This window comes from Piliocolobus tephrosceles, chromosome 11, assembly GCF_002776525.5.
Source record: "Piliocolobus tephrosceles isolate RC106 chromosome 11, ASM277652v3, whole genome shotgun sequence".
NCBI lineage: Eukaryota > Metazoa > Chordata > Mammalia > Primates > Cercopithecidae > Piliocolobus > Piliocolobus tephrosceles.
In genome coordinates, this window is record NC_045444.1 from 37,261,246 (window position 1) to 37,279,681 (window position 18,436).

The window sequence follows — 18,436 nt, forward strand, 5'->3', positions numbered from 1 at the left end:
AGATCAACAAAATTGATAGACTACTAGCAAGACTAACAAAGAAAGAGAGAAGAATCAAATAGACGCAATAAAAAATGATAAAAGGGATATCACCACCGATCCCAGAGAAATACAAACTACCATCAGAGAATACTATAAACACCTCTACGCAAATAAACTAGAAAATCTAGAAGAAATGGATAAATTCCTGGACATATACACCCTCCCACGACTAAACCAGGAAGAAGTTGAATCCCTGAATAGACCAATAACAGGCTCTGAAATTGAGGCAGTAATTAATAGCCTACCACCAAAAAAAGTCCAGGACCAGAGGCATTCGCAGCCGAATTCTACTAGAGGTACAAAGAGGAGCTGGTACCATCCCTTCTGAAACTATTCCAAACAACAGAAAAAAAGGGAATCCTCCCTAACTCATTTTATGAGGCCAGCATCATCCTGATACCAAAACCTGACAGAGACACAACAAAAACAGAAAATCTTAGGTCAATATCCCTGGTGAACATCAATGTGAAAATCCTCAAAAAATACTGTTTTATGAAACCAAATCCAGCAGCACATCAAAAAGCTTATCTACCATGATGAAGTCGGCTTCATTCCTGGGATGCAAGCCTGGTTCAACATATGCAAATCAATAAATGTAATCTATCACATAAACAGAACCAACGACAAAAATCACATGATAACTCAATAGATGCAGAAAAGGCATTCGTCAAAATTCAACAGCCCTTCATGCTAAAAACTCTCAATAAACTAGCTATTGATGGGACAAAACTCAAAATAATAAGAGCTATTTATAACAAACCCACAGCCAGTATCATACTGAATGGGCACAAGCTGGAAGCATTCCCTTTGAAAACTGGCACAAGCCAGGGATGCCCTCTCTCACCACTCCTATTCAACATAGTATTGGAAATTCTGGCCAGGGCAATCAGGCAAGAGAAAGAAATAACGGGTATTCAATTAGGAAAAGAGGAAGTCAAATTGTCTCTGTTTGCGGATGACATGACTGTATATTTAGAAAACCCCATCATCTCAGTCCAAAATCTCCTTAAGCTGATAAGCAACTTCAGCAAAGTCTCAGGATACAAAATCAATGTGAAAAAATCACAAGCATTCCTATATACCAATAACAGACAAACAGAGAGCCAAATCACGAGTGAACTCCAATTCACAACTGCTACAAAGATAATAAAATACCTAGAAATCAAACTTACAAGGGATATGAAGGACCTCTTCAAGGAGAACTACAAACCACTGCTCAAGGAAATAAGAGAGGACACAAACAAATGGAAAAACATTCCATGCTCATGGATAGGAAGACTCAATATCATGAAAATGGCCATGCTGCCCAAAGTAATTTATAGATTCAATGTTATCCCTATCAAGCTACCATTGACTTTTTTCACAGAATTGGAAAAAACTAAAGCTGGAGGCATTACACTATCTGACTTCAAACTGTACTACAAGGCTACAGTAATAAAAACACCATGGTACTTGTACCAAAACAGATATATAGACCAATGGAACAGAACAGAGGTCTCAGAAATAACACCACATATCTATAATCACCTGATCTTTGACAAACCTGACAAAAACAAGCAATGGGAAGAAGACTCCCTATTTAATAAATGGTGCTGGGAAAACTGGCTAGCCATGTGCAGAAAGCTGAAGCTGGATCCCTTCCTTACACCTTATACAAAAATTAACTCAAGATGGATTAAAGACTTACACAAAAGACCTAAAACCATAAAAACCCCAGAAGAAAACTTAGGCAATACCTTTCAGGACATAGGCATGGGCAAATACTTCATGATTAAAACACCAAAAGCAATGGCAACAAAAGCCAAAATAGACAAATGGAATCTAATTAAACTAAAGAACTTCTGCACGGCAAAAGAAACTATCATCAGAGTGAACAGGCAACCTACAGAATGGGAGAAAATTTCTGCAATCTATCCATCTGACTAATTCTGGCTAATATCCAGAATCTACAAAGAATTTAAACAAATTTACAAGAAAAAAACAACCCCATGAGAAAGTGGGCAAAGGATATGAACAGACACTTCTCAAAAGAAGACATTTATGTGACCAACAAATATATGAAAAAATGCTCATCATCACTGGTCATTAGAGAAATGCAAATCAAAACCACAATGAGATACTATCTCACACCAGTTAGAATAGCCATCATTACAAAGTCAGGAAACAACAGATGCTGGAGAGGATGTGGAGAAATAGGAACACTTTTACACTGTTGGTGGGACTGTAAACTAGTTCAACCATTGTGGAAGACAGTGTGGTGATTCCTCAAGGATCTAGAACTAGAAATACTATTTGACCCAGCAATCCCATTACTGGGTATATACCCAATGGATTAGAAATCATTCTACCATAAAGACACATGCACACGTGTGTTTATTGCAGCACTCTTCACCATAGCAAAGACTTGGAACCAACCAAATGCCCATCAATGATAGAATGGATAAAGAAAATGTGGCACATATACACCATGGAATACTATGCAGCCATAAAAAAGGATGAGTTCATGTCCTTTGCAGGCACAAGGATGAAGCTTGAAACCATCATTCTCAGCAAACTAACACAAGAACAGAAAACCAAACACTGTATGTTCTCACTCATAAGTGGGGGTTGAACAGTAAGAACACATGGACACTGGGAGGGGAACATCACACCAGGTCCTGTCAGGGAGTAGGGGGTTAGGGGAGGGATAGCATTAGGAGAAATACCTAATGTAGATGATGGGTTGATGGGTGCAGCAAACCACCATGGCACATGTATACCCATGTAACAAACCTCCATGTTCTGCACATGTACCCCAGAACTTAAAGTATAAGAAACCAAAACAAAACACTCACACACAAAAAGGTTTTACTTAAGAGCATTAATGGTTAGAGGTCATAAGATTTAAAGGCATAAAGAGTTAGAGGACGTATGACCTTCTGCTATATTTAAACAGCTCATGAGATTTAGGGTTTGTTTGTTTTACAATTATGTTTATATCTAAGAAAAGTTCTACTTAAAAAAGGAGAATTAAACATTTTTTAAATGTTTTCTATTTCATTGCTATAAAATAATTTATATTAACTGGGGATGGTATAATAACCAGTTATATTCACTGGTTTATTTTTGCCCAACATCCATACAATTCTATTGAAAAAGTCTATTTTTGTAGGGTGTATTATGTCTTCAGCCCATCCTTACTTCTGGCTTTAGCAGAGATTATCATGTGCAGACAGGCAGCCTGAAAGGTCACATCCTGTCCTCCTTGCAAGTGCTTGTGATTCTCTCCAGGCAGCAGAGAGAGATAGAGACGGGGTGAGTACATAGACTCTAATGACTGAGCATTTGGAATTATTTCCTGCACATGCCCACGGGAATGCTGGGGGTACTTCTGGACAACGCATGAATCAGCCTGAAAGATTCTTGGAGTGGAGAGCAGGGGAGGGTGGGAAAGCTGTCATATTTTTGCTTGACTTACATGGCTGGCCAGATGCTTCTGGTTCTTGGCGTGTGTCAGGGACAAGGTGCTGGAAGGCAGGATGTAGCTGGTGGCTTTCACTCTATCCCAGGCCTCCTTGTAAAGGTTCTGCAGGAATTAAAGACCTTCTTGTGAATGTGGGAAAATGCATCTGGTTGACTTCTGAGTAGCAGGTTTTCCTTCTGTTTCTGTCCTTCTCACACACTCCCTACTAACTCCCAGGACTCCTTTTAAGGTGGGGCTTATTTAATTGTACCTACTAGAATTTTATAAGGTAAAGTAGGATTGAAGGTCCAGGAAACAAACCATAGAAAAGCCTTTGGGGATAGAGTGTCCATCCCATTTATTCTTCTACTGTCTTAGAAGGGGGAAAGGTGGCTCTTATATAGGAAGGGGAAAAAACTCAACTCACACTGCTGTAAAGATTCTTCAGGTTTCTGGTTCTGTCATAATCCACTGTTTCCAGAACTGTTGTGTATTTGTCCTTATTCTGATGATAATTTTCTTTATATTTCACCTATAGACAAGCAACAAGATGTTATTTACCTCTGTTGTTCGAAAATACATAAAGACAAGAAATAGTTTGTCCTTGGAAGAGGAGTACAGGAAGACGCACCTCACTGGCATTAATGCCACTCTGAACAGCAGTCACATAGACGGGTGTGTCTGTGACCAGATTATAGTTTTGTAGATTTTCTTTACCTGCTGCTGTATATTGTAGCTGTGAAGAAAAACAAAAGTCACCACAAATGGTAACATACAGGTCTGTCATCAGTTTTAGCTGCATGTGCCAACTTAGATGTGCCTTTATTTCTGGATTTCTGCTTTAATCCTAACGAACAGGCTGTCATTCTAGAGTCCTGCAGACTTTGTATGGCTGCCAGAATGAATAGTTTCTCTTGACCAAGACTGGGGTGGAGATTTTGGCCATTTTGTTGCCTTTTCCATGCCTATCCTCCATCCCTGACAGCAGCCCCTCACTTTCAACATTCTATTACAACTGCCCCGTCAGAGCTGAACCACATGCTGAAAAGTTTTCCAGATACTGATTTTTTTCCTCCAAAACTTGTCTACCTGTAATCAAAGGATGCTTCTACCTCCTACTCTCTGCAAGTTAACTTGATCAACTAAAGTATAGATGCTTGAGAGTCGTTCACTATGAAACACCTCCCAGATAAACTTTTGTTATGAATGTGCACTGCCTTAAACCAAAGGAGAGATTCAGACTGGGAAGATCCAACCCCAGAGCAGGCCACTAGAAGAGCTTTGCTTGGGAGAGGAGGGGCTTTGGTCAGTTAGAGCCTACACTGCTACAGCAGCTTTCTCAGCCTGCCCATGAACCCACTGACACCACCATGGATTCTGATGACCCATGGAGAGTCAGTCCTTCTAGGAAGGTGGCTCACCTGACTCTGAAGGTCGTATGATTTCTTGGCATGGAGAATTTGGGGTGTATCCCAAACATAGCAACCAATGCCTTTCAACCAATTCAGGTCATCTTTATACACATTCTACAAGAAAGAGAGAACAATGAAATGTGGAAGGTATTCTGAATTTACAATTGAGCATTTGATAATTTCCTGTCAGCCGTTGGCTGTGCTTCTTGCTTTGAAGACATAGGGTAGGCCTCTCACCGGCTGGAAGGTCTTTAATTCCCAAGCCTAAAGAAGCTTGAGAGCAATATCAAAGTCTGAGTTTAGTGTTAAACCAATTAAATATTTAACATATGTGTCCTATGGCTTAAGGTGGATTCTTATACCAAAAAGTGGTTACTCAGGCCACTTTGTGTTGAGAAGCAGCAAGATTTATGAATACAGGGACAATGGGAGCATGGCAGCCAGGGTTGGGGGGTAGCCAAGACAGAGTCATGGAAACTATAGCTAAGTCAAGCTTCAGAAAGGACATCATACATCACTCAAGATCTCCTGGGCGTTTCGGACACGTATAACGTTGGGTTCTTCCGGAAGAGACGTCCACTGGTGGAAATAGTGTCGATACTCCAGGTCACTGAGGATGTACTGGCACCTTTTAGCCAGCACGTGATTCATCATGTCATTGGGGATATGAACATTTGCTTTGGTATCTTCATAATGTTTTCTGTAGTTCAACTAACATGTTTTAAAGACAAAAATAAGAAAGGGATTTAAATGTACATTATTCAGATCAATCTCTTTTAGATCCTTATTTCCCATTTAGATCAGTATCTCTAGAATAAACTAAGGTTAAAAAAATCATACTTTAAGATATTCTTCTTCTTTTGAAATTTCCCATCCTTTTTTGTATTTTTTATTTTTTGAGATGGTATCCTGCTCTGTTGCCCAGACTGGATTACAATGGTGTGATCTCCACTCACTGCAACCGCCGCCTCCTGGGTTCAAACAATTCTCATGCCTCAGCATCCCGAGTAACTGGAATTACAGGCATGCGCCACCATGCCCAGCTAATTTTTGTATTTTCAGTAGAGATGAGGTTTCACCATGTTAGCCAGGCCAGTCTCAAACTCCTGACCTCAGGTTATCCACCTGCCTTGGCCTCCCAAAGTGCTGGGATTACAGGCGTGAGCCATTGCACCTGGCCTGAAATTTCCCATCCTTTTATAACACAGGGTAAATAGTGACCCTGATACTTTTTCCTTTTCTTAACACAAAGCAGTCACAGTGTTTAATAGTCGGGGAGAAAGTGGCATGGAGGAAGCACACAGCCATTAAGAGTCCACAGGCTGACTGGCAGGAAGGACTTTACGTTACTCCATTTCCCAGCTAACCTGAACCAAAGGGCAAGTTATAAATATGCAGACACGACAGCACACTTACGGGGCACAAATCCTGTGTTAAAGTGGACATTTACTTACCGCACTCCTCATCTGTTGGAAATCCAGACAGTGAACCACACCAGGGAATTCACCGATCACTTTTCCAGCCAAGTAGTGACCTTTCTGCTTCTCATATGTCTCTTTGTATTTAAGCTGTAAAGTGGGTCCAACATTGAGAATCGCTGGAGTTTCCTAACCAGCCCCTTGATCCCCAGTAAAGACTCTCAAACTTAGGAGAGGAAAAGGTCATACTGACCTCACTGTTCACCAGATCAGCATGCTTGGCTCCAACAATGGGAATATAGCGCTCATCCAGGGTGTAGCCATAGGCCTTGGTGCCCTCCCATGCCCCTTTATACAGTATCTAGAACAAAGAAATACATGGCAACAAAAAGAAGTTGAAAGTTTGCTTTCAGCTTCTTTCAGATACCACTTTGACCAAAAGAGTTGGTCAAATTAAGGTGAAACATGTATGTTCAAGGCAAGGCTAAAATCTTTATCTATAGCCGTTAGCGTGTCTACCTAGAACAGGGCAGTTATTTGGTTTATTGCAAATTAAACTTACAGACTCTAGGCATTTTATTTTATTTTATTTTTATGTTTTTTGAGACGGAATCTTGCTGTCACCCAGGCTGGAGTGCAGTGGCATGATCTTGGCTCACTGCAACCTCCGCCTCCTGGGTTCAAGAGATTCTCCTGTCTCAGCCTCCCGAGTAGCTGGGATTACAGGCATGTACCATCACACCTGGCTAATTTCTGTATTTTTCATAGAGACAGGGTTTCACCATGTTGGCCAAGCTGGTCTCTAACTCCTGACCTCAGGTGATCCACCCACCTCACCCTCCCAAAGTGCTGGGATTACAGGCATGAGCCACCATGCCTGGCTGACTCTAGGCATTTTATAAGAGTTGACTATATCTGTGGTCCTAGTAAAAGTGACAAGAAATTTGCACACAGGGAGAGAACTGGCAAAGATCCTTTCCCAGGCCACACGTGCGCACCATCGGCCTCCTTTAAATTAACTGAATGAAATTTTGGAGAGCAAGTTTTCCTCTTGTTGGCTAGAGATGCTGATGCATGATTACTAAAGAGGGACCAGACTTTCCTCCCTTTTCTCTATTGGTAGATGCTCAATCCTATGTGCATCCAGAGCACTTGTTAGATTATTAATCTATCAATTTAAGTCTGTTCCCTCACTTACATGAGCTCCTGAAGGCTTGTCTCATTGAGCTTTAGCCTCTCATTGCCTCCTCCTGGCACATCACAGGAGCTCAAAAACACCAGCCGAATAAGTACTATTTGACTTGAATACCATGCTACTTCTAATACACAAGACTAAGTGCAATGGGAAAATAAATAATAGGTTGCCTTATAAGTTCAGCAGTTGACAAAATCAGCCAAGCATATGAATGCAACAAGAGCTCAAATTAGAAACTGAGTGGTTATTACATGAAAGAGCACTCACAGTGCTGTAGAGTTTTCCCATGTCTCTGGAGTGGGAGATATGCGGTGTGTCTGGTGAAAACGTGTACTTGCCCTTTGCTTTATTAAATGTTTCTTTATATTTTACCTAAGGAGAGAAAACCACATCTTTTATTACTATAAGTGTATATTACATTTTTATAAGATTACCTAGAAACATAATCAGTCCACATTTAGAGATTAAAACTAACCAACTGGTTGGATTTTAGTCCATTTTAGCTAAAACAATGGAATAATTTGGATAGGAATATAGATACCTAAAAGTGAATACAATTTACCACCTGCTAGTGACTTTTAAGACATACCCTCCAAAGATGATCTTAGAATTTACCACATCCCAATTTTTTTTACAAGCAATTATCTAAAGTTAAGCTGATCTACCCAATGATAGATAATTTACTCCCCAGTCTGTGCACTTCAGCCTGCACAAAGCAAACTTACATCACTTTGATTGACAGAATTAATCTTGGCTAAAACAATCTCTGGAGGATCCACCACACTTGTAAAGTTAGGATAGTTGTCAAGGGCATTTTTCTTATATTTGATCTGTAAAGAAATGGAGACAATTAAGACAGGTCCACCACCACAGGTTATCTACCTACACACGGCAGGTAGGAGGGCAGGCATTAGGTTAGAACAGGCTTTGCATACCTGATTCATCATTTCCTGGTTCTTAGTAACCCTCACATGGTCCACAGAATCCAGGGGGATCCAGCCAATGCCCCGGAGCCACTCTAGGTCAGCTTTGTAGATATTCTGAGAGCAGGAAGAGAGGTACAATGGAGGAATAAATGACTGAGACATAGGCTTACAGGGGGCAGGTTACAATTTTTTCAAAAGCGTTTAAAGGATTTCTCTCTAGTAGTTGTCTCATTCATTCAATTGTGATTTCACCTGAGCAATATTTCTTGAGGCTATTACTGTGCATGAGGCACTATGCTTGGTGCTTTGATGAGTAAGTATAAAGGAGTCTAGGAGTTGAGATAAGTCATTTATAAAGCAAGAAGTGCTATTAGATCAAGTGCTCAAATGCTATTGGAGTTGAGGGGAAGGGGCTGTTATTTTCTGCTATTGTCATAAGAAAAGGCTTACCAAGGAGGTTGTACTTTTAGATGGATTTGGTACATTTAGTCACGTAGAAGTATGTGGGGGCATTTAGACTAAATGAGGGAAACTACACAAGTAAATGTTCATGTATTGGGCAGGCGGAGTCATCCCCTGGGTCCCAGCCAAACCTATTCTTGCCCTTATGCCTTCAAGCACCTGGATTCTCCCAGCCTACTTGACATGAAAATAAGAGGAGTTGCTATTCTGATTAAAGCTCCACAATGGCCATTTTGCTGCAGCAACCAGTGAGGTTGGATGTTCAAGTTCAACATCTTTGCTGCAGCAGTCTTTGACTTCCAGGTTCCCTTTTGTTAATGATGAGAAGACCCAGGCAGCATTAGCTTCTCTGGGCACCTAAGCAACTAAGTTGATGCATCAAGTTACTATTCTGCACATACTGAAGGCTGGTGGCAGGTAGAGATCTTGATTCAGGCATCAGTGGGAGGTAGATTATGTCTTGTTCTCTATCCTAGCTTTACCAAAGCTCTGCATGAGGCATACTGGGCCCTCGTGCAGCTTAATCAGTATTTCATTTCTCTTTTGCTTTGGGAACAACTTCATAAATGCCTCGAGGAATGAGATGCTTGGCAAAGCAGGAATAGGGCATGCTTAGGTCTTTAACTGTGCTTATCACCTAATATTGTCAAAACCTCAACTCATTCTCAATTCCCACCCAAGCCAATTATTTATTTTCAATCAACTGATACTTTTCCATGTGAATGTGAGTGAGGAGTTGCTGATGGCCAAAATGGTACAAAAGCAGATTTAAAAAAAAACTGATTGAAAGTTATTCAGAAATGCAGTCAGTAGGCAAACCAATCAATCCATCACTGCTCCTGATCTTTCTCTACTTCATATCCAGCCTCAATTCCCTTTGGGAACAAATTATCTGTGGCCTCAGATTTCAAGCACTTGTGGACCTGGGATGTTGCTCCTCATTCTCAGAGTGTACCGTGAGTTTCTAGATAATGAAGAAACAAAAATCACTTACATCGCTCTGTAGGTCATAGGCCTTTCTTGCCTGAATAACATCATTCTGGTCAGGATGACACGTCCATTGGTGCAAGTAATTACGGTAGTCAATATCACTGACAAGGGCCTGCCCCTCCTTGGCGGCCAAGACGGACTTCATATCAGCAGGTATATTGATTTTGGCCTTTGTTTTGTGATAGTCCTCTTTGTATAGTCTCTCATTCTGAATCTGGCCTGCATGCTCAAACCAAACCAGCTTAGGATCATCTCTCATCGTCGGGACACCAACATAATGACCTTTTTGCTTCACATGGTCAGCTCTGTATTTCAGCTGGTGTGAAGAGGAATGTAAATTCCATCAGTTTTGACAAGAGGGGGCTTGACCATCTACTAAGGGATATCAGCAAATTCAGCCCCCCAGATTTTTGTTTGATACCCACCCCCAACTCTGAGAACAAATAATAAAAAGCATTGAAATAAATCCATGTGAAGAAATACCTATTTAAAAATAGAAAAATATTCTGAGATCGCCCTAAAAATGATAAAAATAAATTTTAAAAAATAAAAATAGAGAAAAAACATATACTTATTCTCTGATTCTGGCAGTATTTTTATTCGAAGGCCTAAAGATTTTAGGGAGGGCAGAGAATATAATAAAAAGTAAATAATTTGAACAATTGCTTTTAAAGAAGCCAAGGGGGTGGGGGGGGGGGGGGGGCGGCGGAGGTGGTGAAGAAAGAAGAAAGACCAAAGCCCATGGAAGAAAGATCAAAAAGGGAGCAGGTACTCCAACCATCACCAAGCCTGGCCAGGTCTGCCACACTGAAACTGAACACCTTGAAGGTGCTTTCTCTGCCTTCTGCGTAACTGGAATCCCTGGGATCAAGGTCCCACTTTTGCAAAATGCACTCCCATCAGGATATATTACCTCACTCTGAACGTCACTGGAGTGATGGGCATGAACAAATGGTACAGCATCTGGAGGCAAAATGTAACCTGTGGCTTTTTGTCTCTCCCAGCCTTCCTTGTAGAGATACTGAAAGACAGAGGCACAATAAAGGGTTAAAATGAGGAGTCAGAAGGGAGGGGTAAGTTGTGTACATAATTATCCTACAGTTCCATTAAGGCCCTCCACTCGTACACAAATACCAGGCATCTGGGTGAAACCCATACCTGGTCCAGTATCCTGGCAGCCTCCTGGGCAGTGTGCAGCAGGGGAGTTTCTGTGAGGGTGTACTTTGATTTGGTGTCATTCCAGTCTTTTCGGTATTTAATCTAAAAAAAAAATGAGAGGCAAGGAGGTAAGTTACTTATTAAGAAAACATCATGTTGTCCAAGCAATTGTTAGCATTCATCATTTTAATGATTAAAATCTGTATTTCAGATGATTGCATGTTGAGTGTAAGTAGATGGAAAAGCTTTGGAAGTGATATCTGCCTGATAGTGAGATTATAAAACAGCCATATACTTACATCATCGAGGATCTCACCACTTTGTTTCGCTGTCACATAATCAACTCTGTCATCCACAGGCGTGAAGTTGAGAGTTTCTATTTTTGTGCGATATTTTTTCTATGGGAAGGAAAGCATCTTTTAGATAGTTGTAATTCCTGGACGTGTGTGAACTGAGAAAGATACACTAAATGTAGGGTCCTTCTCTACTAGAAACATACAGTGCCATATTTGAATGGCGTCTTCTTGGGAATTTGGCTTTCTTTTTAGCATTTTATTTTTTAAACAAATGCATCAGCTTCTTATGCCTCCCACAGATTTTAAAGTAGGAAGTTTGCTTAGCTTTCAAAGTTATGTAATGTATCATTATGTGTATCGCAATGCACATTTTTCCAGTGGGACAAACGTTTCCCAAGTATATTGCTATTGCTGACAAAAAGATTTTTCCATTTATACAATGCCAAGCATCAGTGAATGTCCTGGATATTATATTATGGATGTGGTCCCATAATGTGATAGAGACAGTACATTTTCAAAAATACATATATCCACTTTAAATCACAGCCATTGAAATGGTTAAGACTGCTGATACTAGATGACTATATTTTAGTTTGTGCATTTTGTCACTTTCTTGGGAAATGTACTGAATGTCAGGATAAAATCTTGGAATACCTCACTGAAGATATCCGCGGCATGTTTGGCGTGATTGACGGACACGGAGTCATTTGGCATCCACCCAATTCCACGCAACCATTCCAAGTCAGCCTTGTAAACATTCTGTGAAAACAAGGCCAGAATGAGTTCAGCAACCCTGGTCATGTAGTTCTAGTTAGGCTATCCATTAGTCTGATGAAGAAATACAATGTAAATGCTACATAAGCCAAGGAAGGCATACTCAAGCAGCCATGCAGGCAATGTAAGAAAATTAATTAGGTGGCCAGGCAGTGTGACAAACTATAGCATATATTTTTATTTAAAAGGAGTTATCCTTGATTCCGTTCTGGTTATTGTTACTAAGGGATAATTCAGAGCTGCGTCCTCTGAATTTCCAAGAGAAATGGGAAATTCGACATTTGTACACAAAAATTTTTGGATTTTAAAATCTTGGCAACTTAGTTCAAAATTTCTAAACACTGTATCAATTAAAAAAGCATGTCTGTGCCTACATCCTGTCCATGGGCTGCTAATATTTTACCGGATATAAGCTTCTATTGCTATCTAAATTCTATAGAAAGAATATTTTCAGTTTTCTTTAATCTGATACAGTTAAGACCTGTATTCATACTACCATTTATTTCTTGATATAAAGTCTAGGTCCTTATTGGATTTGGCTATTTTGATACCATACTATAAGGTCTCACTAATATTAAATTCCTGGTGTTATGAAGTTGTAAAATGATGACAAAAGGGTTTAGTGTCATAAACTCTCTGGGATTCATGGCAAACTGAGAAGAGTTCATTCCCAAATGCAGCCCACTCACATCACTCTGCAGTTCGTAGGCCTTCTTGGCCTGAATCACATCGTTCTGGTCGGGCATGCAGGTCCACTGGTGCAGGTAATTGCGGTAATCCACGTCACTGACCAGAGCCTGGGAATTTTTAGAGTGCAGGATGGAAAGCATGTCCGCGGGGCTCTGGATCTTGGCCTTCCATTTGGCCCAGTCCAGACGGTACTCTCGTTCATTCTGGAGCTTGTCAGCTATGAGGGCCCAGCGGATCTTGTTGTCATCCCTGGCTGTGAGGGTGCCCACGTAGTGTCCCTTCTGCTTCTCATGGTCAAGCTTATATTTATACTGGAGATGCAAAAATAAAGCAGATGGGTCACAACATGTCCTCTTGATGCACCTAGGGCATTGGCTGAAAAAAAACTGAGAAGTTAAAAAAGGCCACTCACGTCACTGGCAATCTCCCTGGAGGCCTTGGCAGCCTGGATGGGGATGGCATCCAGCCGGACATCACAGCCTGCCTTCATTTCATCCCAGCCCTCACGGTAAAGTTTCTGAAAAGGAGAAAAATCAGATATCATCCTAGATTCAAATTTGCCAATACCTTCAATGGCTCAGGTGGAACTAATATCACAGGGGCAAAGTTTTGAAGCCCAAGGACTTGAGAGCAGTTGAAGAAGAGAATAGGTGAGAATTGTTCTATGCACCATTGTCCTGGAACATGTAATGGTGTCTGGAGTCCAAAGGTCTGGGCTTGACAATCTCCATTCTTTTGTTTTTATTATTTTCAATGTTTTATATGTTATTTTTATGGGTACATAGTAGGTATATATATTCCTAGGGTGCATGAGATATTTTGATGTAGGCATACAATGGGTAATAGTCACATCAGGGTAACTAGGTACCCACCACCTCAAGCATTTATCAAGTCTGTGTTATAAGCATTCCAATTATACTCTTTTTCTTTTTTTTGAGATGGAGTTTCACTCTTGTTGCCCAGGCTGGAGGGCAATGGCGCAATCTCGGCTCACCCCAACCTCTGCCTCCTGGGTCCAAGCCATTCTCCTTCCTCCGCCTCCCGAGTAGCTGGGATTACAGGCATGTGCCACCAGGCCCGGCTAATTTTGTATTTTAGTAGAGACGGGGTTTCTCCATGTTGGTCAGGCTGGTCTCAAACTCCCGACCCTAAGGTGATCTGCCTGCCTTGGCCTCCCAGAGTGCTCCAATTATACTCTTTCAGTTATTTTCAAATGTACAATAAATTTTAAATTGGAATGATAGCCTTGAAGTAGTTGCTCATGCTTCATAATCTCGTTAATAAAAAGGTTTTGGCTTTGTTTTCTTGTGTCAGTGTATTGGTAACATTGGGATAACTTTAGACATTAGAATTTCTTTAATGCAATAATTCAATTTATCTCAAATTCAATTCAGTTTTGTAACCTTCAGAATGGTAAACTTTTTACATTTGTGGGTTTTTTTCAATATGGCTTTTTTGGTCTTATATGATTAATGATCCTTATCATTTGGTAATGTTAGATCTTCCGCTGAAGCATGATTGGATGTAACAGCAATTCTTTTGGTTTTAAAGAGAAGTTAACTAAAGTAGTGACTGATTTACAAGTATTTAAAAAAATGTATGTAAGCATATGTTAATATTTTAATGGATACATTGTGTATTAACAAATAACAGAAAGACTCAGAAATAATAGTAATTTAAATATATAATTCACAAATCATGCCTTTCAGTAGGGGAGCTTCCACAGCACAGAAAGAAGTGGATTTTAATTAGTGACAGTTTTGTAGCTTTTGCATGTCTGAAAAATGAGTGCTTAGACAAACTTTATCCTTGTAAGCAAGAACAAGTTTTATATGAATTTTCAATCAAGCTTTGTATAAATTTTAAATGGGACTATTTTGACAATTGACTTTTCTGTACAGAAGAAAAAATATTCTCCATATTAAAATATACGAAAAGGGCTGGGTGCAGTGGCTTATGCCTGTAATCCCAGCACTTTGGGAGGCTGAGGCAGGTGGATCACTTGAGGTCAGGTGTTTGAGACCAGCCTGGCCAACATGGTGACACCTTGTCTTTACTAAAAATACACAAATTAGCTGAGTGTGGTGGCACATTCCTGTAATCCCAGCTACTGGAGATGCTGAGGCAGGAGAATCGCTTGAACCCGAGAGGCAGAAGTTGCAGTGAGCTGAGAGCGCACTACTGCACTCCAGCCAGGGTGACAGAGCGAGACTCCCTCTCAAAAATTAATTAATTAATTAATTAATTAAACTAGAAAATAGTTAATGCAAACATGTATTACGTTATCTTTTTATTTTTTGTTTTCATTCTATTTTATTATGCATATTTTTACACTATTTTTCTTATGTAATACTTCTTAATGTGAATATATATGTATATATATGAATATACATATGTGTATATACATATATATATATTTGACAGAGTCTTGCTCTGTCACCTAGGCTAGAGTGCAGTGGCACGATCTCTCTGCAACCTCTGCCTCCTGGGTTCAGACAATTTTTGTGCCTCAGCCACCCAAGTAGCTGGGATTACAGGTGAGCCGCCCCTGTGCCTGGCTAATTTTTCTATTTTTAGCAGAGATGGGGTTTCACACCACTGGCCAGGCTAGTCTCGAACTTCTGGCCTCAAGTGATCCACCCTCCTCGGCCTCCCAAAGTGCTGGGATTACAGGCACGAGCCACCATGCCCAGCCAAATATATATACATTTTTAACTAAAAAAAAAAAAAAAGCCTGGGGCCTGAGACCCAATTTTTTCAACTACTAACTTTGAGAACATGGGAAAATTTCTCAACTTTTAAAAGTCTCAATTTACTATCTGATAAAAACAAAATAACAATATCTTACTCATATAGTGAGCATGAAGATTAAGTGAGTCATTTTAACGTGAATTTGCTCTGTTACCCATAAAATCACATACAAATATTCTGCTAAAGTTGTGCTTTCTAAAGGATGGCAGCAGTTTTAAATTGTGCGTTTAATCAAGGTTACAGTAATGGTGATACACGTGTAAAGAAAATGTCTGTGCAGTTTGGTTAGCATTCAAATGGGATGTTTGATTTCTTTCAAAATAGAAGTCATTCTCATTAATATCTAAATAAAGTTAATTTACTTTTAGCATAATTTTGAATATTAGTCTTGCTCATATAGTATCCATGGTAAAGTTCTGGTGTTTTCACCCGAGAAATTTATCATGCAAAAGAGAGCATATGAGACTTTCCAGAATTCTCCTGCCACAGATGCCTATGGATCAGGTGGGAAGAGGCATCTGTACTGCGATGAAGAACTGACTACCCCTTGATTCAGCCTCTTGACAAGAATGCACTGCACCATGACATTGATATCTGGTCCAAAAGAGAAAATACATCAGTGCCCTAAAATTGTATTTTCTTCTTAAACATTGGAAAACATTAGTCCCCAGGTGGCTCCTTATACTAGAATTTATAGAGCTGTTTGGCACATAGTGAGGAATCTTTGCTGGCAGCCTCCTTCTCTCACAAAGACATATTCTTCTTTTGAAAGCATGCAAACTTTCAAGCCTTGGCAAATTGCACTAAGGTAGTATCCTTCTGAGGTCATACTATTCTACACACAAGCAATTTCTGTGATCCATGAAAATGATATCTTCTTTGAACTTTCTTGAATTGTGTAGCCGGCCACGTAACTGGATTATCTTGTACTCACAAATAGGTTTTTTTTTTTTTTTTTTTTTTTCCAGTTGATTCTCTTCCTTTTTTAAGGCTTAAAATAACTTCTTCTGCAAATAATGATAATTTGGCCTCTTTCTTTCCAATATTTATCTTCTGTTCTTACTCTTTTTGTTTGTTGGTTTGTTTTTTAAGACATAGTCTCACTCTGTCGCCCAGGCTGGAGTGCAGTGGTGCGATCTCGGCTCACTGAAAGCTCTGCCTCCGGGGTTCACGCCATTCTCCTGCCTCAGCCTCCTGAGTAGCTGGGACTACAGGCGCCCACCACCAAGCCCGGCTAATTTTTTGTATTTTTGGTAGAGACGGGGTTTCACCGTGTTAGCCAGGATAGTCTCAATCTCCTGACCTCATGATCTGCCTGCCTCAGCCTCCCAAAGTGCTGGAATTACAGGAGTGAGCGAGCCACCGCGCCAGGCATGTTCTTACTCTTGAGTAAATTAGCATTGATGAGAGGCTCACTCACTTAGCCAATACTTACAGCAAATGTTAAATAATGATAGTGTTAGGGGGCATCCTCATTTTAATCCTGATATGAATGAGAAGTTTGGTCACTGAGGATGAGTTGGGCTTTGATTTGAGATTTATGTTTCAGTTATGTCAAGAAAATATTCACTTATTCTTTCTTAACTAAGATTTTATTTTTAAAAAATAAGAATGGGTATTGGATTTTGTCAGATGCCATTTAAATCTAATAAAATGAGCTTTTACTTCGTGTTCTATGGCACTATTAGGTCTCTGACTATGGGGCCCTCTTGGCTTTCCTGCATGAACCCCAGTTGACTGTATCATATCATTTTAATGTAATGCTGAATTTGATTTATTAATATTTAAGATTCCCCCCATTACTATTGGTCTACAGTTTAAATTTTATTTATTTATTTATTTATTTGAGACAGGGTCTTGCCCTGTCTCCCAGGCTAGAGTACAGTGGCATGATTATGGCTCACTGCAGCCTCTTCCTGCTGGGCTTAAGCAAGATCCTCCCACCTCAGCCTCCCAAGTAGCTGGGACCACAGGTGCACATCACTGTGCCCAACTGATTTATTTTTTATTTTCTTGCAGAGATGGGGTCTCCCTATGTTGCCCAGGCTGGTCTTGAACTCCTGGGCTCAAGCAATCCCCTGGCATTGGCCTCCCAAAGTGCTGGGATTATAGGCATGAACCACTATGCCCAGCCGGTCTATAGTTTTTAATTTGTGACACTATCTTTGAAAAATTCTGGTAATTGCAATGGATTTCCTTCTTTTACTAGGCTCCTGGTAATTTATTTATTTATTGAAGTTTTGAAATCATCAAGGGGACCCTGACATTTGAAAGTAGGAAAGAAAGTGTTTAAATGCCCTCCTTAATTTCTTAATTAAGAAACCTCTTTCTTGCTATATATATATATTTTTTTTTCCTTGGGTCAATGTTGGTCATTTATAATTTTCTAGAAAACCCCCATAGATCCATGTTTTAAAATTAATTCATATATTTTTGCAAAGAATTATAATTATTGGCTGGGCACAGTGGCTCATGCCTGTAATCCCAGCACTTTGGGAGGCCGAGGCAGGTGGATCACGAGGTCAGGAGATCGAGACTATCCTGGCTAACACAGTGAAATCCCGTCTCTACTAAAAATGCAAAAAATTAGCTGGGCATGGTGGCGGGTGCCTGTAGTCCCAGCTACTCGGGAGGCTGAGGCAGGAGAATGGCGTGAACCCGGGAGGCGGAGCTTCCAGTGAGCCGAGATCGCGCCACTGCGCTCCAGCCTGGGCAACGGAGCAAGGCTCCGTCTCAAAAAAAAAAAAAAAAAGAATTATAATTATTTTGAGTTTATCTGAGTCTATCGTTAATTCTCCTTTCTTGTTTGTGCATCACTTCATTCCTCTTTCACCTTCTTTGTCCCCTTATTCACAAAGGACAACTAAGGAGACTTTTGTC

At 40.2% G+C, this 18,436-nt stretch overlaps 1 protein-coding gene across 1 annotated transcript in view; it reads right to left on the minus strand.

Moving 5' to 3' along the window:
- The window catches only part of NEB (nebulin), a 215,414-nt gene that overhangs the window by 71,277 nt on the left and 125,701 nt on the right, over positions 1-18,436 (minus strand). Inside the window, exons 80-96 of the mRNA XM_026453974.1 lie at positions 13,218-13,322; positions 12,805-13,116; positions 11,996-12,100; positions 11,345-11,443; positions 11,046-11,147; positions 10,801-10,908; positions 9,892-10,203; positions 8,445-8,549; positions 8,235-8,339; positions 7,777-7,881; positions 6,568-6,675; positions 6,351-6,464; positions 5,410-5,607; positions 4,906-5,010; positions 4,116-4,220; positions 3,912-4,016; positions 3,500-3,607 (exon numbers count right to left, since the gene is read on the minus strand). Coding sequence (XP_026309759.1) covers positions 3,500-3,607; positions 3,912-4,016; positions 4,116-4,220; positions 4,906-5,010; positions 5,410-5,607; positions 6,351-6,464; positions 6,568-6,675; positions 7,777-7,881; positions 8,235-8,339; positions 8,445-8,549; positions 9,892-10,203; positions 10,801-10,908; positions 11,046-11,147; positions 11,345-11,443; positions 11,996-12,100; positions 12,805-13,116; positions 13,218-13,322 — 2,301 coding nt within the window. The remainder of the gene's footprint in view (positions 1-3,499; positions 3,608-3,911; positions 4,017-4,115; positions 4,221-4,905; positions 5,011-5,409; positions 5,608-6,350; positions 6,465-6,567; positions 6,676-7,776; positions 7,882-8,234; positions 8,340-8,444; positions 8,550-9,891; positions 10,204-10,800; positions 10,909-11,045; positions 11,148-11,344; positions 11,444-11,995; positions 12,101-12,804; positions 13,117-13,217; positions 13,323-18,436) is intronic.